Raw genomic sequence first — 21254 nt, 5'->3', positions numbered from 1 at the left:
GGACCTGCTCCAGGCACTGGGTCAGAAACTCCCCTGCAGCCCATGGAGAGAGAGGGCCATGATGAGGCAGATATCCACATGCAGCTCATGAAGGACTCCACTCTGGAGCAAGTGGAAATTTCCTGAAGGAACTGCAGCCCATGGTGGAGTAACAGAAAATTATGAAGAGATAGGAGCATCAGAGAGGACTGTCTGCTACCCCCCTTTCCAGTGCACCAGCTGGAGGCAGGGGCAGATGAGTCAGGAATGAAGAAATGGAGTCTGGGAAGTGTTGGGGAGAAGCAGTTTGCTCTTACTAAGCTACATGGGGAAGAATCTCACCATCAGATTGAAGGAAGTTATTTTTTTCCCCTTTATCAAAAAGGATGTGGAGAAACTGGGCAGTGCAGTGGTAGGCTACCCAGCTGGTCAGTACACACAACCTACAAGTTGAGTCCAGCAAAGAGTCTGGGGATTGGTACAGCAGTCTCTACCTGCTGGGCATGCCATTAAAAAAGTGAAGACAAAGTATTTTTATTAGTATCAGATGACAGAAAACAAGAAAAGACTTGGAAAGTTCAGCCTGAACATTGTTTTTAAGGAAGAGGATAGTGCACAACAGCAAGAGATTTTTGAGAGAGGTGAGATGTTTTCATGACTTGATAACAGGACTAGGGACCTTCAGAGGTCCTTTATCACCAACACTTCTGTCATTCTATGAAGTTGTTATTCATTTTCTACTGCAGAGAGATGAATTTGGGGAACATAAACCTGCAAAGTGTCAGGCAGAACTTGGCAAAGGAGAAAGGTCAATGACTTGGCCAGCAGCATGGAACCCACATCTACAATCAATCAGAGGAGAAGTTGAACCATCAAACATTTGTATTTATGAATCTTTTTTCCATCCAGAAGAGAAAAAAATTTAACCAAAATGAAACCAGCAGGAAGTGTCTGAGATGCACGTGGTCACTGTACCAGCCCAGCTGAACAAATTATGTAAAAACTGACTGACTCTAATGAGAGCATGAGAACATCACAAACATGAAATATCATTTAGAAAATTCACAGAATGTTAAACTTCCCCTTTTTAAAAAAAAAATAATAAACTGCTTTTTAATTTATTTTCTAGACATTGAGAATTATGGAGATTACTGCAAGTAATCCTAGAATCACAAAATGGTTTGGGTTGGAAGGGAACTTCAAGATAATCTAGTTCCAACCCCCTGCACGGGCAGGGACACCTCCCACCAGACCAGGCTGCTCAAGGGCCTGCCCAGCCTGACCCTGAACACTTCCAGGGATGGGGCTTCCACGGCTTCCCTGGGCAACCTGTTCCAATATCTCACCACCCTCACAGCAAACAATTTCTTCCTAATGTCCAACCTAAATCTCCCCTCTTCCAGTGTAAAGCCATTACTCCTTGTCCTATGACTCCATGCCCTTGTCAACTGTCCCTCCCCAGCTTTCCTGTAGGTCCCAGTACCAACCACCGAGGAACACAGAGGGATGAATTTATGTGAGGTGCTATTTCCTGAGCTAGACAGATGAAAGCTGTGCACTGTAGAAGGTGATCCTTTCTTACCAGGTTTCTAGCAAGGGAAATTAAAGACACAGGGAAACAGGAATGCAAGTCTTTTGTCAGTTCCTCTCAAATCTGTTGCCATTGATTCCCCTTGCCCTGAGAGGTGAAACACAAGATGTCACATTGACAGGGAGGATGATCTACTGCAAGTGTGATCTTTGAAGCAGTGGACTGGAATCCAAGTCATCCTCTTTAATTAACATGTGCAGAGGACCCAAGAAGGAAGCTGAGATAAAAAGAATCATTCTGCAGCTCCTACTAGACACATACACACAGTAATGCCTGTTAAAGCAGATATTGCCAGGATGAAGAGCCTTAATCAGAATTAACAGGATGAGAGATTTCAGATGCAAAGCTTTCACTTCCTGCACACCTTGGAAGTCACTGTATCTACAGTCAGAGATAAGTTCATCTGAAAACTACAGATCCAATTTGGGGCTAATTTCATGCATTATATAAAGAAAAGGCAAGTGTGTTATTTGTGAAATAATTATATAATGCATTACAAGAAGAGGAGAACATCTGTCCTTCCTTTCTCTCCCTTTGCCCTGGTTTGCATGGTAGAGGATAAACAAGACCTTCCCATTTTCTTCAATGACATTTCTACAAGTGCTCAGTATTCTTTTTCATACAGCAAATATAAAGTCTCTACTGTTCAGAAAGACATTGGCAGTCTCCCAAAGCAATGCTTATTCTCAGATGTTGCATGGGCAGCGTTTGAAACATGCAAAAGTTCTTTAAGGCAGCAAGTTGGGACGACCAGTCATCACCTCTGACCCTTCTGGCAGAGCTTTACCTCCCAGACATTTGAGGGAGATTGTCAGCTTTCAGAACATGGCAAAGAACTTCAACCTAGCTCCATGCAAGAACTTGAAATAAATAATTAAACTGGTTTGTTTTCCACAAAGAATGCGTCTGTCTTAACTCACAATGTGTTATCACTGATGTATCAGAATGTGTCAATGTTCTTCTTCTGTGTAAACAGCATCCAAAACCTTTGTGAATTTCACATAAACTAATGATTCTTATTTGCTTGTTTGCTTTAGAAATGACAGGGCATTTTCATATGAAGCAAAAACTTCTTTTTTGACACAGTTAGAGTGAGGTTTAGGTTACTTTTGTTACTATTTTCTGTTGAAGGAGGCTTCTGGCAGGATAAATCTACCTGCAATACCCAGTGTTTGTACTAGGTTGCTATGGGGAGAAAAAAGTCATGTCTACATCCAGAGTTGAGACGTGTCAAGACCCAGAGCTGCCCAGGAGTTCTCTAAATTTCTGTGGAGTTTGTGGTTTTGCTTGGGAAGGCTGGAGAAGCTGTTTGTGAGCTAAACCCTTTTCTTGCATTCAGTAATTGCAGCCACTGTCCAAGGTGGCTGCAACAGCAGCAAACGGGTAAATTAAAGCAAGGAACCTAAAAGACAGAGGATGCAAAATCCCAGGAATCACTGCTAGTCTGACACCACTGACCATTCTGCTACACACCTCTGAGCAAACCAGCACAGGCAGATATGGCAAACAGTGAAACAATATCTATAAAATCCAGTTTCAAAGCACAGTCAATTGGCAATACTCCAGAAGGTAAAACAAATTATGTAATTAAATGTCTGAATCAAGAAGGATAAACAGTCTTCTCTGATCTTTTCAAAGTAGCCAGCAAAAAGCTAAGGAGCTGTAAATAGGTGCAGTAACACATGTAAGATCTGATCGTCTGAACTTTTGGAATTAGATTGTTCCTGGTCTTTATATCCATCATATTTCAGAATAGAATCTCTCTAAAGCTCTTTGTAATAGTAGCCCTTCTCAGCAGGCCTGCTGCTGAGTCCTGAGACACACAAATCTTGTATGTCAATCAGCAATTCAGATTTAGGAGAAGCCAACAATTCCAAGTCCCAGTGTCCTACTCTGTTTGCTGGACAGCACTTCCTCCTTTCAGATTCCTAGTCAAAATATTTATAGTAGATTTATTCACATAGCTAGTAAGACTTCATATTTTTCTAAATATATCCACGAGCACGAATGGGAATCATGCACTCAGTCAAGTTTGCCAAACAATGCTTTGCCAAAAATTTTTTGACCTAAGAAAGAGGAGGAGGGAGTTGTATGTGCAGACCAGAACCTATAAAAGTGCTGGTAGGACAAGTCTGTTCTGTCTCCAGAGAAAGCTTCAAGGTAAAAGTGTGGTGAGCTGGGTACTGGCAGAATCCCACTGCTTTTCTGCTGCCTGTGGCCCTGCTTTCCTCAAAGGGTTTTCTGTATAAATAGATACTTTCTTTCTGCTTTTGAGTCACTAGCATGTTTTTACTTTTTGGATTCTGTGCAAAAATAAGCAGCATGTTGTAATTTCTGTTTTTCAGTGTTGTCCAGCTTCCAGCCTGAGAGCCAGCTGGCATCACAAGAGGTAAGACTCTGATTTACCTACTCCATAGAAATAGACTCTCCAGAATTATTAATTACTTTTTTTTTGTGCAGCTGGATGGGCACTTCCCATATCCTTTATATCTGTGCATACTAATGCAGTGCAATTCCATATGAAAACTAGACCAGCAAATTTCCTTTCATAACTGGGTTGAACACATTTGTTTGGTACCTTCTGGGAAATAGTTGACCTCTTGCCACCTAGGACTGCTAACAGAAGATTGCCTGTAAACAGAAACCCAGGAAAGGGGAGGTGAAGGAACAGAAAATGTATAGTTAAGATTTTGTCAAATCCCTCTGAGAGGTTTTTGTTGAGAAGATTTCCCCTTTGGTACAAATTAGTCTGAAAGGATCAGCACTAACTGGAAAAGGCAGAACAACTGGAGAAGCTAAAATTCTGATTTCTGAGAACAAATCTTTGCACAGACAATTTACACCTTTACTTCTGCCTACTCCACATCTTTTTTCTTATGTGCTCCATCTCTATAGTTGATACCAATTACATGGTCTATAGTGTGCAGAAGAGAAAGACTATAGGTGGGCTTTCAGAATTTTGATAAGATCACTTCTCTTGGTATCTCTGCTGCTTTGATAGAACCTTTTAAATTGTGCCAGTTAATCAAATTTTCCTGTAAAGCCTACAGAAACTTTACTTGATCTACAGAACCTAGCTTGTAAAATGGAATAAGGGAGAGAAAGTTATAATCTAAAACAAAGAGACATAATTTCTTTAGGATCTAAATAAATTAAAGGATATCTGGGGTGAAAAACGATAAAGAAGGTTAGGGAGACCATAAGAATAGGCAGAGCATCACATCACAGTCTCAGATGTGTGGTGCAAGGGCATTTCTTCTTCAGTGACCACTGTGTATGTCTCTCCACTTCAGTCCTGTGCCGTGGTGCACTCCATAAACTGCAGCCATGTCATCAGACTCTGAGATGGCCATCTTTGGGGAGGCAGCTCCTTACCTCCGAAAATCGGAAAAGGAGAGGATCGAGGCCCAGAACAAGCCTTTTGATGCCAAGTCATCTGTCTTTGTGGTACATGCAAAGGAATCCTATGTGAAAAGCACAATCCAGAGCAGGGAATCAGGGAAGGTCACTGTCAAGACTGAAGGGGGAGAGGTAGGTAAACTGCAGGATTTACAAAGAGCATTAAATTCCCACAATGAGATCTCAGCTGACGCGCATGGAACTTTCTTCTGACAGACCTTGACCGTCAAAGACGATCAGATCTTCTCCATGAACCCTCCCAAGTATGATAAAATCGAGGACATGGCCATGATGACCCACCTCCATGAACCCGCTGTGCTGTACAACCTCAAAGAGCGTTATGCAGCCTGGATGATCTACGTAAGTACCAGCAGCACCTTCCCTTGGGCAGCCAGCAGGAACTGCTCTGCCAGGCTCAGTGGAAGCCAACGTGCTGTCTCCCTTCCTGCAGACCTACTCGGGTCTCTTCTGTGTCACCGTCAACCCCTACAAGTGGCTGCCGGTGTACAACCCGGAGGTGGTGTTGGCCTACCGAGGCAAGAAGCGCCAGGAGGCCCCTCCACACATCTTCTCCATCTCTGACAACGCCTATCAGTTCATGCTGACTGGTGAGTGCTTGACATCCCTCACAGCAATCTAAACCAACAACCCCACTGATCTCACTGGAACACGTGACAAGCCAGCTAAAAACACCACGGAGCTGTATGACTCAGGAATTGATTGAGTTATGCAGGAATTAATTTCAAGTGAAACTGACCCAGAAGCACGCACGGACTCAGCATTGTGTTTTAACTGCATTTATTGTACAAAACTCTAAACTCTCCTACTGCAGAAATTGTACTTCTTAACTTTTTCCACTGATGGGATGGGAAGAATTATTAATCCATTTCTCCTGGTACCATATAATGCTCTATTTTGGATACTGATAGGCAGTTTCATTAAATTTTTGGATAAGAACTGTGTGAAGGGCAAGTGGATAGACAGCGTGTGTGAGCACCACACACCTCTCACAGCTCTAGGCATCCATTTAATCTTACTACTGCTGGGTCCTGGAAAGGAATCAGTAAGTTTTGAACTGCTTGGACAACAACTATTGGACTTGAAAGAAAGTCCAACTTCCATTTAAAGCTTTCCTTCCCAGTTATCTCAGTTTTGCCCAGGTCTGCTGTTAACACCATCTTCTGTTCTGTTTCTTTGCAGATCGCGAGAACCAGTCGATCCTGATCACGTACGTAGCTCCCTGCTCAGGTCCCTGTGGGGCTGCCCAGTGCCAGGGGATCTCCTGCCTGACCACACGCTCTCTGCTTCTCTTGCCTTTGGCAGCGGAGAATCCGGTGCCGGGAAGACTGTGAACACCAAGCGTGTCATCCAGTACTTTGCAACAATTGCAGCCAGTGGGGACAAGAAGAAGGAGGAGCAGCAGCCAACGGGCAAAATGCAGGTGAGGTCCTGGGGTAGGAGCCTGCAACTACCAAAGTTAGTGAGGAGCTGTATCATCACAAGAAGGTTTCTGGTTTAGGGGACGCTTGAGGATCAAATCATCAGCGCCAACCCGCTGCTGGAGGCCTTTGGGAACGCCAAGACCGTGAGGAACGACAACTCCTCACGCTTTGTAAGTAGCTGCCTGGGACAAAGCTGCTCTTTTCTTCTCAGCACACTGACTCAGATATTCTTGCAGTCACGATTGGCAAAATACATCTCAATCAAATCTTCTTCTTCTTCTTCTTCTTTCAGGGCAAATTCATCAGAATCCATTTTGGTGCCACGGGGAAACTGGCGTCTGCTGACATTGAAACCTGTAAGTGACCTTCCTGGCCTGACCCCTGTCCTTCCAGCCTTCTGCAGCTCTTGTCCTAACCCTGTCCTACCTTCCTTGCCAGATCTGCTGGAGAAGTCCAGAGTCACTTTCCAGCTCAAGGCAGAAAGAAGCTACCACATCTTTTACCAGATCATGTCCAACAAGAAGCCCGAGCTAATTGGTAGGAAACGCCACAAACCTCTGCAGACAAAGGCCACGGAACTACATCTCATTCCTGTAGGTGCCAATTGCATTTGACCTGCATGTGTTTTGCCCTTCCTTTCAGAGATGTTACTGATCACCACCAACCCATATGACTATCTTTATGTGAGTCAAGGCGAGATCACAGTTCCCAGCATTAATGACCAGGAGGAGCTGATGGCCACAGATGTAAGTAACGCACACGGGCTTTCTTAGGTGGCTCTGACCTTTCACAGGCCCAGCCCTCCCTCTCATGATTCTTTTCTCAGAGTGCCATTGACATCCTGGGCTTCACTGCTGATGAGAAAACAGCCATCTACAAGCTGACAGGGGCTGTCATGCACTATGGCAACCTGAAGTTCAAGCAGAAGCAGCGTGAGGAGCAGGCAGAGCCTGATGGAACAGAAGGTACCGGCACGATAAGCACCGCAGCACAGCAGACACCAGAGCACTCAAATAATTTGACACACTGTGCCTGCTGGCACACTTTGAATTAAATAGTAAAAGCAATAGGAGAAGGTAAAATGTCAAACTTTTTGTCTGAGGATGCACTTCTAAAAATAGCTTTTAATTTCAAATATTTATTTTGTAGAATCATAAAGGCAAAATTGGCACTTATGCAACATACTTAATTATTATGTCTTTATAGTTAACCTGCCACAAGTCACCAAAAGAAGTTGCACTGCATTTGCCTTTGTGAGGATGTGCAATGGTCTGCAACCATTCTGCAGTCATCACCTCAGGCTTATCTATCCTTTGTCAGCAGTTAATATGTCTCTAAACTGATTTTTCATTCCAAATTAAAAACAAACTAAGAATAGGTGAAGAAAAAGTAGCCAACAGAATTGGCCCCAAATTACTGGGGCGTGTTCTCTATACAAATAACATTAAGATTAAAAAGTAAGGTATCTTTACTAGAATTACCATTTGATGCTTATTTGAAAGGAACAAGAATGTCTGCTATTACCTTAACAACTGATCTTTTTTGTCTTTAGTTGCTGACAAGGCTGCCTACCTGATGGGTCTGAACTCAGCAGACCTGCTCAAGGCTCTCTGCTACCCCCGAGTCAAGGTGGGGAATGAATATGTGACCAAGGGGCAAACTGTGCAGCAGGTAACTGAAAATCCCTGTTCTGCTGAAAAATCCTCTGGCCATCTTCTTTTGTTCTGCAAGATAACTGCTAGCTTTCTGCTCTTTATTTTAGGTATACAATTCAGTGGGTGCTCTGGCAAAGGCTGTGTTTGAGAAGATGTTCCTGTGGATGGTTGTTCGCATCAACCAACAGCTGGATACCAAGCAGCCCAGACAGTACTTCATTGGTGTCCTGGACATTGCTGGCTTTGAGATCTTTGATGTAAGGAACAATGTTTTATTGCTAGGTTTTTAGAAGGAAAGATGCTATAGTTTTTCTTCTTCTTCTGTGTTTTTGTTTTGTTTTTCAGAAATTGTTTAATCCTTTCATATTGCACCTAAAGCATCATCATTCCACAGGTTTTTAATTAGGCACATATTTTTCTGTTGCACATATGCCTAAAATGCATAATGCATTTTGTTTAAAAAAAAATATATATATATATTACAAACAGTAGAATGCATGACATTTGATACCTAAAGCAAAGACACCAGTTTCATGGACAGAATTTGTGCTTAGAAAGTTTGGGACTTGCTTTGAAATCAACATTTGGAAATGTTCAGTAAACTTTTGCACTGTGGACTCTCCTGTAAATTAATTAGCCAAGTCTAGTATAAATTAAAACTGACAAGTTTGAAATATTAATGTAGCTTAGCCTGACAAACTACACACCCTGATATCAGTTCCCAACTCCTAGCTGAGCACAGAGGGAACACTCACAGATCCTCCTGTGATTTGATACAAACCCCCCCCGAACTGTTCTTTATCCCTAGCTTTATATATTTACATCAATAGCAATCTCTCCTTGTAACTCTGCAGTTCAACAGCCTGGAGCAGCTGTGCATCAACTTCACCAATGAGAAACTGCAACAGTTTTTCAACCACCACATGTTCGTGCTGGAGCAGGAGGAGTACAAGAAGGAGGGAATTGAATGGGAGTTCATTGACTTTGGGATGGACTTGGCTGCCTGCATTGAGCTCATTGAAAAGGTATTAATATAATTCACAATGTTTAGTATTTCAGAAATGCATTCTTTTTTATATATCTATAAATGTAGCTTGAAAGGATGAATATGATATTGTAAATACAATTTGCTTTACTGAGCACAACAATCCCTGAGAGCATTAATATTGTCCTGCTCAGAAATCTATTTATCTCTGATTCTGTCTTTTCACCTTTTTCTCCTTCACATATTGCTCTTTCCCCCAGCCCATGGGCATCTTCTCCATCCTGGAAGAGGAGTGCATGTTCCCCAAGGCAACTGACACCTCTTTCAAGAACAAGCTCTATGACCAACATCTGGGCAAGTCCAACAACTTCCAGAAGCCCAAGCCTGCCAAAGGCAAGGCTGAGGCCCACTTCTCCCTGGTGCACTATGCTGGCACAGTGGACTACAACATCACTGGCTGGCTGGACAAGAACAAGGACCCCCTGAATGAAACTGTTGTGGGGCTGTACCAGAAATCATCCCTAAAGACATTGGCCTTACTCTTTGCCTCTGCTGGAGGAGAGGCAGGTCAGTTCTGTGATATTCATATTTGCTTTTTTTTTTTTAATGTCTACCATAAATACCAGCTGGAGTGTTCTAAAGAAACTAGATATTGTGCAGAGTCTCCCATGGCTTGAATTTATTAATAATGGAAAAGATCAAATGTGCTTCAGGCCTTCCACTCAGCCATGGCAATCCCTTGGATTATCACAACCTTTGGTCCTGTGTTCCTTTAGATTAACTGTTGACTCGGTTCCCACTGCAATCCAGGTTCCTTTCTTAGCCTGACTGACACATATGAACAAGGTTCTTGCAGTCTCATACTGAAAAATTCTACAAATCAAAGTTGCAAAACCATAATTATTGTTGGTGTTTCAGAGGCTAGTGGTGGTGGCGGTGGCAAGAAGGGAGGCAAGAAGAAGGGTTCTTCTTTCCAGACTGTATCAGCTCTTTTCAGAGTAAGTATAGTAGGTATTCTTCCCCCCACCCCAACTCCAACAAGGCCTACTAATGCTCTTCTGCATCAAAAACATGTCTTCACTTATTCATAAAAGAGCTTATTGCAAATGAGCCGAGGAAGATACATCTTGATCTTGCCTTTGAATGCTGGAAGAAGCACTTAGGTCAGGCTACAGCATCATTTACTCATGAATACCCTAGCTGGTAGGATCAAGCTCTTCCCCCTCTCCCTCTGACTGTAGGAGGAAAATGGTGGATCTGACTACCTGCCTCAGGGAATCTCAAGGCTGGATCAGCACATATAAATAGATGTGCATTTGCACATGTTAATACATAACACAATTTTTTGCATGTTAATTTACATATGAATACAAGGTAACAGGGAAATGGCAAGGCCAGTTACCTTTCCACAAATGACCAGAGTTTATGGCAGATGAACACTCTAGTTTCAGTATCTGTGGCACCTGGCTACTATCTGGCATCCTGAACAGTTTTACACAATGTGAAATAGGTATTTGTCAAAGCAGCTTTGCCCCTGCCCCAAACCAGGACTGAAGTAAGAACTTTTAGGACCTAAAGAGTATAAATTATTGCTAAAATCAGAGATAGTTCATGGGTTTGCTTTTAAAAACACTTCAAGAAAGAGGAGCTGCAGGACCTGTCACTCATACCTTTTCTCTACATCTTGTGACTCCCATTCTCACTGAACAGGGAGTCCTTCTAGTTTCCCCTGTGCAACCTTTGTTAAATGTATCTTTGCAAGGAGCACCTAATACCATAAAACTTCCCTTTCTCAGCCTTCTCTGCAAACTCAGCCCTTTCTCCTCTTTCCTTTTGTCCTATTTTTGTTATGTTTCTGTTCCCATTGATAGTCAGTGTTTTTCACAGAGTGAGACCCCGATGATTAACATCTTCACTCAGAATTATGCCTCTTGCTGTGAACTTGTGAGCTTGGACACCACTCTCCATAAGTGTTCTGTCTGAGTGGCATCCCTCAGTCTCATGAAAACACACTACATAGTTCTGTGACTTTCTCTCGTGCTCAAGACTGAAACATAGAATAAAACTAAAATTTGGATGGCTAGAGATGGGAATAATAAATCCACTATTGCTCTCCAAAACTTTTCTCACATCTGACAGTATAACTGCAGGGGTACCATTTGTTAATTAAAGTTTTTTTGCTCATGAACCCACAGGAGAACTTAAACAAGCTGATGACCAACCTACGGAGCACTCACCCCCATTTTGTGCGCTGTATCATCCCCAATGAAACAAAAACACCTGGTAAGAATCTCAAATAGAAGGAAGCAAATAGCACGATGCAGCCATTTATCATGAAGTATCAAGTAATTGTCTTTTTTTTTGTTGTTTAGGTGCCATGGAGCATGAGCTGGTGCTGCACCAGCTGCGGTGCAACGGAGTGCTGGAAGGGATCAGAATTTGCAGGAAAGGATTCCCCAGCAGAATCCTCTATGCAGACTTCAAACAGAGGTCAGTCTCATTTCTGGCCTCCATTCTGCATTTATTGCTTAAATTGTACATATTCACTATGTTAATGTTTGTGGTTATTTTTTAATACTCTGAAGATAACTGAAAGAAGGAGAAACCCTGGAATGTATAACCAAAGGCAAGGAGAAGAGAAATTGTTGAGATAAGAAGAGATAAGTCAGGTCAACTCACTGATTGCTGTTCATCATAATTGAACTTTGCCAGTGCCTCTGAATATGAAAGCACAGTAGAACTACACCAGCCACTGATTACAAGATGTAAAACCACAGACTGGGATGTGCTTACAACACTTTCTCAGACAAAAATTACAAACTCAGACAGTGCTTTGGCTAGTTCAGCTGAAAATTTCAGGGGAAGATGCTTTATTGTCCACAGCATAGTTGGAGAACAAAATCCTCTATTCATCTATAACTGCTCAGCAAAAGACAGTAAGAGGTCCTTAATTTTGCTATCAGGTTAGAATTTCATTACAACTGTATCTCTAAAGAAGGGATGGAATTCCAACTTCCTCAGCCTCATTCTACTGCAAAGACTGCTGTTAATTTCAATAAATCATATAACCTTATGACTTGAGATTTTCTTTGTTCCTATTTCTGCTCATTCCTCAGATACAAGGTGCTTAATGCCAGTGCCATCCCAGAGGGACAGTTCATTGATAGCAAGAAGGCTTCTGAGAAGCTTCTTGGGTCAATTGATGTGGATCACACCCAGTACAAATTTGGACACACCAAGGTACAAACCCTCCCTGACTCACTCACCCTGTGCTTGTGCTTTGCTCTACCTGTCAGTGACCTGCTGCAACACTCCCTCTCCAGGTGTTCTTCAAAGCTGGGCTGCTGGGGCTCCTGGAGGAGATGAGGGATGAGAAGCTGGCACAGCTCATCACCCGCACACAGGCCATGTGCAGGGGTTACCTGATGAGAGTGGAATACCAGAGAATGGTGGAGAGGAGGTAGACATTCCTCATCTTCTGTTAAAGTCACTGCAATGTTGACACTGGTCTCACTGAAAATATTCAATATATATTTTCTGCTTCAGAGAGTCCATCTTCTGCATCCAGTACAACGTTCGGTCCTTCATGAATGTGAAGCACTGGCCCTGGATGAAGCTGTTCTTCAAGATCAAGCCCTTGCTGAAGAGCGCAGAGTCTGAGAAGGAGATGGCCAACATGAAGGAGGAGTTTGAGAAAACCAAGGAGGAGCTTGCAAAGTCTGAGGCCAAGAGGAAGGAGCTGGAGGAGAAAATGGTGAAACTGGTGCAGGAGAAAAACGACCTGCAGCTCCAAGTGCAGGCAGTGAGTATTACTAGTATATGTACTCCAGGGAAAAATAAGTAAGGTCTTAATCCTGTCTCATAGAATAGAACTCTCACATTGAATACTAAATTGCCTTAGAAAATATTTTAATCTGAATGACTAAAAGAAAAATTCAGACTACTGAACTTTGCAATATGAGGTTCTAACTTGGGAGCTATCCTTTAAGTCTCTATGCCTATAGGTATGTGTCTCCATGCAAGTTCACAATGTAAGGTGCAACTAGAGGTTTATTATTTAGACTTAAGAGAGTCAAGAGAGCAATTCAGTTGACTAAATACTCAGTTTTTAATGAGCTGCCTAAATAAAAGAGCCTTATGCTGTATATTGCGATCTGTGGTATCTCATGTCCTTCTGCAGCTGCTATTCCAGGAAGACACAAATGCTCTCAACATTCTGTCTGCCCTATGTGTGTATACAATACCCTTGGGAAGATCTAAAGATCTGGAAAACTGTCTACTTCATAGCTTCAGAATAAAGTCAGATTTAAATGGAAATCAGTAATTGCATCTAGACTATGTACCAATGTATTTAATACACAGAAGAACAATTCTGAGTACATCTGGACAAGATAGAACAAAAATTTCTGTGCCCAATAATGTACACTTAGCAGGTTTAAGGGAAAGTAATCAAAATTCTTAGCGAAAAAAAAAACAACACAGAAAGAAATCTTATAAAAAAAACACAGCAAGCGAGAATACTTAATGAGAGGACAATAACACTGAATAGCCTAACAACCTACTCTGATTTTAAAAAGGTTGTGTAAAAATCATTACCCCTTTTCTTTTTTTCTTCAGTAGGAACCACCTATTTTCTACAAAGGTCTTGCTAAAACTTGAGATTTGAAAACAAAACTAATTTTCTCTTCCAGGAAGCTGATGCTTTGGCTGATGCTGAGGAAAGGTGTGACCAGCTCATCAAAACCAAAATCCAGCTGGAAGCCAAAGTTAAAGAAGTGACTGAAAGGGCTGAGGATGAGGAGGAAATTAATGCTGAGCTGACAGCCAAGAAGAGGAAGCTGGAGGATGAATGTTCAGAGCTGAAGAAAGATATTGATGACCTTGAGCTAACACTGGCCAAGGTTGAGAAGGAAAAGCATGCCACTGAAAACAAGGTCTGAGGCAGAAGATGTCACTCGCACTCCAGAAAAGATGTCTCTTTTGTTGTACAGTGTAAAGTTTTAAACAACATATTTCATCTGCACTTGCTCCCTTCTTCTCAAAGGTGAAAAACCTCACAGAGGAGATGGCAGCCCTGGACGAGACCATTGCCAAGCTGACCAAAGAGAAGAAAGCCCTCCAAGAGGCCCATCAGCAGACGCTGGATGACCTGCAGGCAGAGGAGGACAAAGTCAACACTCTGACCAAAGCTAAGACCAAGCTGGAGCAGCAAGTGGACGATGTAAGCACACAGACACACAGCAAGAACAGCACAGGTATGGAGTTAGACCTGGCTGGCAGAGCACTCAAGCTCTTGTTTCTTGTAGCTGGGAGGGTCCCTGGAGCAGGAGAAGAAACTGCGCATGGACCTTGAGAGAGCTAAGAGGAAGCTTGAAGGAGACCTGAAGCTGGCCAATGACAGCATCATGGATTTGGAAAATGATAAGCAGCAACTGGATGAGAAACTGAAGAAGTAAGTGTGGCTGTGGGGCCCCTGAGGGCCGGGCTGGTCTTGACCTTGGGTGGTTTTGTTGCGGCACTAAGAGGGCTTGCTTTGCCCCAAGGAAAGACTTTGAGATCAGCCAGATCCAGAGCAAAATCGAAGATGAGCAAGCCCTGGGCATGCAGTTACAGAAGAAGATCAAGGAGCTGCAGGCAAGTCTCTGCTCCTTCTGCTCTCTGTCTGCCAGGGTGGGGTCAGGTGGGAGGAGGGCCTGGGCGTGAAGGGTTGTTGCTGCTGTTCCCCAGGCTCGTATTGAGGAGCTGGAGGAGGAAATTGAGGCCGAGCGAACCTCTCGGGCCAAAGCAGAGAAGCATCGGGCTGACCTGTCCAGGGAGCTGGAGGAGATCAGCGAGCGCCTGGAAGAAGCAGGAGGAGCTACTGCAGCTCAGATCGAGATGAACAAGAAGCGGGAGGCAGAGTTCCAGAAGATGCGCCGTGACCTGGAGGAGGCCACGCTGCAGCACGAAGCCACGGCTGCCGCCCTGCGCAAGAAGCACGCGGACAGCACAGCTGAGCTGGGGGAGCAGATCGACAACCTGCAACGCGTGAAGCAGAAGCTGGAGAAGGAGAAGAGTGAGCTGAAGATGGAGATTGACGACCTGGCCAGTAACATGGAGTCTGTCTCCAAAGCCAAGGTACACAAATCTGCCCCAGTGGAATCTGTACAACGCAACTTCTTGTACCTGCTCTTATTAAGAGCGTGAATGACTAGTCCCTCCCCTTCCATATGTTGACACACAGGCAAACCTGGAGAAGATGTGTCGCACACTAGAAGACCAGCTGAGTGAGATTAAGACAAAGGAAGAGGAGCATCAGCGCATGATCAACGACCTCAACACTCAAAGAGCTCGTCTGCAGACAGAAGCAGGTGAGACACACTCATCTCTGACGCGCAAATGGATAATATCAGAGAGGTTATGCTGAAGTGACCTTTTGGGCACATGGTCTGTCCAAAATGCTTGTCTCCTCTGCAAGTTCTGCTAACTGCCTAGTTTTACAGCCCTAAATGTCCATGATACTGATGGCAATAAAAGGGTTGAGCATCTTCAAACTCTCCCAGGTGAATTTTCACGCCAGGTGGAAGAGAAGGATGCTCTGATTTCTCAGCTGTCTAGGGGCAAGCAAGGATTTACCCAGCAGATTGAGGAACTCAAGAGGCACCTGGAGGAAGAGATAAAGGTGAGAAGACTTTTTAAGAAATATATTAAGTCACAGAATCAATGAGATTGGAGAGAGAAAAATAATTTGCACTAATTTCTTTCCCCCAGGCCAAGAACGCCCTGGCCCACGCCTTGCAGTCTGCTCGCCACGACTGTGACTTGCTCCGGGAACAGTATGAGGAGGAGCAGGAAGCCAAGGGGGAGCTGCAGCGTGCCCTGTCCAAGGCCAACAGCGAAGTGGCCCAGTGGAGAACCAAATACGAGACGGACGCGATTCAGCGCACCGAGGAGCTGGAGGAGGCCAAGTACGTGGGGAAAGCATGCGAAGAAACCAGGGGTCACTGGAAGAGAGGTGTCACTGGAAGAGACACACCAACATATTCTGAAGAATATGTAATGGAAGTGGTTTGGGGAAGGTTGCTTTAGGATAAGGCAAGGGCAAATGAAGCCTTTCACTCTGCTGATTGCAAAATGGTTAAGCAAGCTCTTATAGAAATCACACTGGTTTCTCTGTGCTAACTGACCTGTGCTTATTTCCTGCCAGGAAGAAGCTGGCACAGCGGCTGCAGGATGCAGAGGAACACGTTGAAGCCGTCAATGCCAAATGTGCTTCCCTGGAAAAGACCAAGCAGAGGCTGCAGAATGAAGTGGAGGACTTGATGATTGACGTGGAGCGCTCAAACGCTGCCTGTGCAGCTCTGGATAAGAAGCAGAGGAACTTTGACAAGGTGTGTTGGGCTGCAGGCCTGGGGCTCGGGAGCAGGGCAGCCCCTCCTGGTTGCCACATCCACACTCAGGCCCCATTTCTCTGCAGATCCTGGCCGAGTGGAAGCAGAAGTATGAGGAGACGCAGGCTGAGCTGGAAGCCTCCCAGAAGGAGTCTCGCTCTCTCAGCACCGAGCTGTTCAAGATGAAGAATGCCTATGAGGAGTCCTTGGACCACCTGGAGACGCTCAAGCGCGAGAACAAGAACCTGCAGCGTAAGTCCCTGGCCCTCTGCTGCTGGCAGGGCTTTCTGACTCTCCACCTCTCCCCGCTGCTGCACACGGGGCTGTGCCTGCAGCTCTGCAGAGATGCCTGTCCCCTTGGTGTGGCAGGGCCCTTCCCACCTGGCTCTGTGCCTGACCAGGCCGTTGCTCTTGGCTCCCACAGAGGAGATTTCCGACCTGACGGAGCAGATTGCCGAGGGAGGAAAGGCGATTCATGAGCTGGAGAAAGTCAAGAAGCAGATTGAGCAGGAGAAGTCTGAACTCCAGGCCTCCCTGGAGGAAGCTGAGGTACAGCTTTCTGTGCTTGAATCTTCACTTACAGCACCGTTTAGCAATCTCAGATACTGGTTACAAAATAATATGCATAGAGAATCAACTCCAGGCCCAGGAAGCAGGGGCCTTTAGATTATACAAGTCTTTGCATACACAACCCTTTTTTCTTCTTCTTTCTTCCAAGTGTCAGACCTCATGCCGGGCATTATTCTTTAAAAGGAAGCTAAAGTTACTGACATTGTTATTCATACAATGCACTGTTTTGTATGGTTTTTCAGGCTTCCCTGGAACATGAAGAGGGGAAGATCCTGCGCCTCCAGCTTGAGCTCAACCAAGTGAAGTCGGAGATTGACAGGAAGGTGGCAGAGAAAGATGAGGAGATTGACCAGCTGAAGAGAAACCACCTCCGAGTTGTGGAGTCCTTGCAGAGCACCCTGGACGCTGAGATCAGGCAGGAATGAAGCCCTGAGGCTGAAGAAAAAGATGGAGGGAGACCTAAATGAAATGGAGATCCAGCTCAGCCACGCCAACCGCCAGGCTGCAGAGGCACAAAAGAACCTGAGGAACACACAGGGAGTGCTCAAGGTCTGCCATAATAAAACATGTGCTGTGTAGATTCTGGCACATCTCAATAATTGCCTATGCTACCATCCTGTCAGTTTGACACTAAGCATCAAGATAGGAAAAATGGAAAAATACATCTCATAATCTGTCTTGTGTGTCTTACCAGGATACTCAGATACACCTGGATGATGCTCTGAGGTCTCAGGAGGACCTGAAGGAGCAGGTGGCCATGGTGGAGCGCAGAGCAAACCTGCTTCAAGCTGAAGTTGAGGAGCTTCGGGCAGCCCTGGAGCAGACGGAGCGGTCGAGGAAGTTGGCTGAGCAGGAGCTCCTGGATGCCACGGAACGTGTGCAGCTCCTCCACACCCAGGTCAGTATAATGTATGACTAATACACTGTTAAATTATGTTAATGACAGTAATTTTAATTATCCTATAGCACCAGTTAAATTTCTTATTGTCACTAGATTGAAAAGAGCAAGGAAAAATTTTATCTTTTTTCTTTATACATCTAAATTTCTTCTCTGTTGAATGAGAAAATGTGAGGAAAGATTTTATCTTGAAAGATTGAAGTACATCATAGCTGATAAAGTATCAGCTACCACAGCTCATTTATGACAAAATTCGATCTGACTTGAGGGCACAATTTATATTAAAAAAACCCTGACATTTATGCAATGTTCTTGTTGTGATATTACAAGCTACCAAAACCAAAAACTATGTTGTTCATGTTCTTGAACAGAACACCAGCTTGATCAACACCAAGAAGAAGCTGGAAACAGACATTTCCCAAATTCAGAGTGAAATGGAGGATACAATCCAGGAAGCCCGCAATGCTGAAGAGAAGGCCAAGAAGGCCATCACTGATGTGAGCTGGGGGTTCTTGCCACTGCTAAACAGGAGTCCTTTTCCCCAAAAATACCCCCAGCCACAAAATGGCTTTGAATGTTTCTTCTCACCAGGCAGCCATGATGGCAGAAGAGCTGAAGAAGGAGCAGGACACCAGTGCCCACCTGGAGAGGATGAAGAAGAACCTGGACGTTACAGTGAAGGACCTGCAGCACCGTCTGGATGAGGCTGAGCAGCTGGCCCTGAAGGGAGGCAAGAAGCAAATCCAGAAGCTGGAGGCCAGGGTGTGTAGGGCTCTTCTTTGTGTGTGAGTGAGGATGTGATGTCAGCAGCCAGCAGGGAAGCTCCAAAGCTGGGCTTGTCATTGCAGGTGCGGGAGCTGGAAGGGGAGGTTGATGCTGAGCAGAAGCGCAGCGCTGAAGCCGTGAAGGGTGTGCGCAAGTACGAGAGGAGGGTGAAGGAGCTGACCTACCAGGTAAGGCTTCTTTGTTTTGGCCCATCCTTACTCTCAGAAGTCATAATGTTGGCCCATTCCCTTCCAGAGGTATTTCTATATCTCAGTCAGTGACACAATTAGCAGGACTTTGACCTCTGTCCTTCAGGACAGCAATGCTCCACAAGGAATGTTACTTCTTCTGTTTCACATTTATGAAATTTAGAGAAAGATTCAGACAAGGGTTTCTATAACTTGCCATTTTCTGTAGTCTGAGGAAGACCGTAAGAATGTTCTCAGACTCCAAGACCTGGTGGACAAGCTGCAAATGAAAGTGAAATCCTACAAGAGACAAGCTGAGGAGGCTGTAAGTATCACTGTGACCAAGGCCAGACTTCCTTCTCGTGGAGGTGGAATTCTGTGGTGGTGTTTTTTACTGTCCAACCTTTTGAAACCTTGACTATGTTGTTGCATTTGCTGCTATAAGACAATGGCGACAGTCAGAGTAACAACTGCTGGTCTGGGGAGGAACTGTCCTTCCTCACCTGTATTTATTTTGCTCTAAGGCTCTACTCCTTCCTACTCTATACTGGGAAGCAGAAGCAGCTGTTGGTCTGTCTGTGCAGGATTCTGCCACGAGCTCTGCTTAGACCATGCAGTGTAATGTGGTTCTGGCTTTTTTGACACTCTGATGTTCTTTTATCTTCTGGCAAACTTAACGTCCCGAGCTGCTTATTGTCTTTGTCCTGAAATTGCCCTGCTTGCTCAGCTGAGGCATTTAAATATTTGTCTGCCCGGTTTTCAGATACTAAATGTTTACACACTGCTTTTGGTTTTCCCTCTTCCCACACAGGAGGAATTGTCCAACGTCAACCTCTCCAAGTTCCGCAAGATCCAGCACGAGCTGGAGGAAGCCGAGGAGCGGGCTGACATTGCAGAGTCACAGGTCAACAAGCTCCGGGCCAAGAGCAGGGAGATTCATAGCAAGAAGATAGAAGAGGAAGAATAAAGATCCCAAGGCTAAAAAGCGACCTGAGGGATGCATCAAATGTAAACCTATGTGTTGCTTTCTTCTGTCATTATCTTTTATGTAGTAGGTAAAAGGCCTAAATTACCTAGAGGTAGGCAGGTAATAAAAACAGTAGAGATCTTTGCATATGAACAGTGATTAGCAGCTTTGTCCATTTTTCTTTCTAGCTACCTTTACTTTTGGAGTACACGTACACAGTTCATAATCACATTTAAAAGCATATTCAACACCAATATGAATTTGCACATTTGTATTTTAAAATATGCATGAGGAGCAATAGCAGTTATATGGATTCCTCTTGGAGAGGGTGATCAGACATTGGAATGGACTGCCCAGGGAAGTGACGGAGGCACCATTCCTGGATGTGTTCATGGAAAGGCTGGATGAGGCACTTAGTGCCATGGTCTGGCTGATGTGGTGGTGTTGGTCATAGGTTGGGCCTGATGATCTGAAAGGTCTTTTCTAGCCTTGGTGATTCTGTGATTCACCACTGATCTTGCAATGAGAAGAATGCATTTCATTGGTAGACTAAGACTTCAGTCTTTCAAGTTATTTTGATGAAAAAAATATTCCTGCAGCTTTTTAAAAATTATATGTTATTTTTATTAATGGAAAAATATTGGGGTTTGGTTTGGCATAAGTGTGAGAAACAAACTTCTACTTGGATTCAGAAGGCTGCAGGCTCCTGGCTATCTATAGGTAAAACAGAGTATTTTCTGGACAACTGAAAGATAATTGAACAATCTATTAAGACAGATAAAGGTGATGGAATGTCTTGTTTTTTTTTCATTATAAATACAGTATAAAGAAGTAATATCATAGATTTAAAGAAATAAGTTTAAGTGATAATCCCTGAGGACCCTGAATATATGTAAGTCTATGGGACCTGATAAGACTGCATCCCAGAGTCATGAAGAAATTGGCTGATGTAGTTGCCAATGATAATTAAAGAGCCATGACAGTCAGATGAAGTCCCTGGTGAGTAGAAAGGGGAAAATTTTTACCCATTTATAAAAAGGAGAGAAAGGAGGACCCTGGGAACTACCAACCTGTCAGCTTCACCTCTGTGCCTGGGAAGATCATGGAGCAGATCCTCCTGAATGCTCTGCTAAAGCAAGTGCAAAATAAAGGCGTGATTACTGACAGCCAGGAAGATAGAGCAGATCTTCCCTGATGAGTTAAGCCTGTGTTGCATGCAGTAGCCCTTGGAGAAGATGGACTTTTGGGTACAGGATACTGCATTGCTCAACTGGCAGTAAAGGAGAGAGATCAGTCACACCCCCACACTAATCTTTACAGATTTAAATCTTGGGTAGCATCCTATGGTCAAGAACACTACAAGAGCTGCCCCTCAACATGGTCCCCAAACGTCTGACATTTCCCAAATACAGTGAAGCTGCATCAGGGCAAGTTCAGGTTGAACA

The 21254-nt window shown here is 44.1% G+C and overlaps 1 protein-coding gene across 1 annotated transcript; it reads left to right on the top strand.

The window, feature by feature from the left end:
• The first annotated feature begins 4897 nt into the window (after positions 1-4897).
• Positions 4898-19901, top strand: LOC104397454 (myosin-3-like). The gene is given in 39 exon segments (XM_010007415.1): positions 4898-5101; positions 5186-5329; positions 5421-5577; positions 6170-6197; positions 6293-6410; positions 6489-6581; positions 6704-6767; positions 6850-6948; positions 7054-7157; positions 7238-7376; positions 7964-8082; positions 8174-8323; positions 8921-9091; positions 9312-9618; positions 9970-10049; positions 11247-11334; positions 11424-11541; positions 12168-12291; positions 12375-12511; positions 12598-12853; positions 13743-13985; positions 14096-14272; positions 14358-14503; positions 14595-14685; positions 14779-15168; positions 15275-15401; positions 15594-15712; positions 15802-15998; positions 16238-16421; positions 16508-16673; positions 16846-16970; positions 17234-17406; positions 17408-17540; positions 17686-17889; positions 18261-18386; positions 18481-18651; positions 18738-18842; positions 19072-19167; positions 19654-19901. Coding segments are annotated over 39 exon segments (5829 nt in total). The 3' UTR covers positions 19810-19901.
• The last annotated feature ends 1353 nt before the right edge of the window (positions 19902-21254 follow it).

The sequence above is a fragment of the Chaetura pelagica genome, unplaced genomic scaffold (assembly GCF_000747805.2).
Source record: "Chaetura pelagica isolate M959 unplaced genomic scaffold, ChaPel_1.0 scaffold372, whole genome shotgun sequence".
Lineage (NCBI taxonomy): Eukaryota > Metazoa > Chordata > Aves > Apodiformes > Apodidae > Chaetura > Chaetura pelagica.
This window is presented reverse-complemented; position numbering and strand designations above follow the sequence as displayed.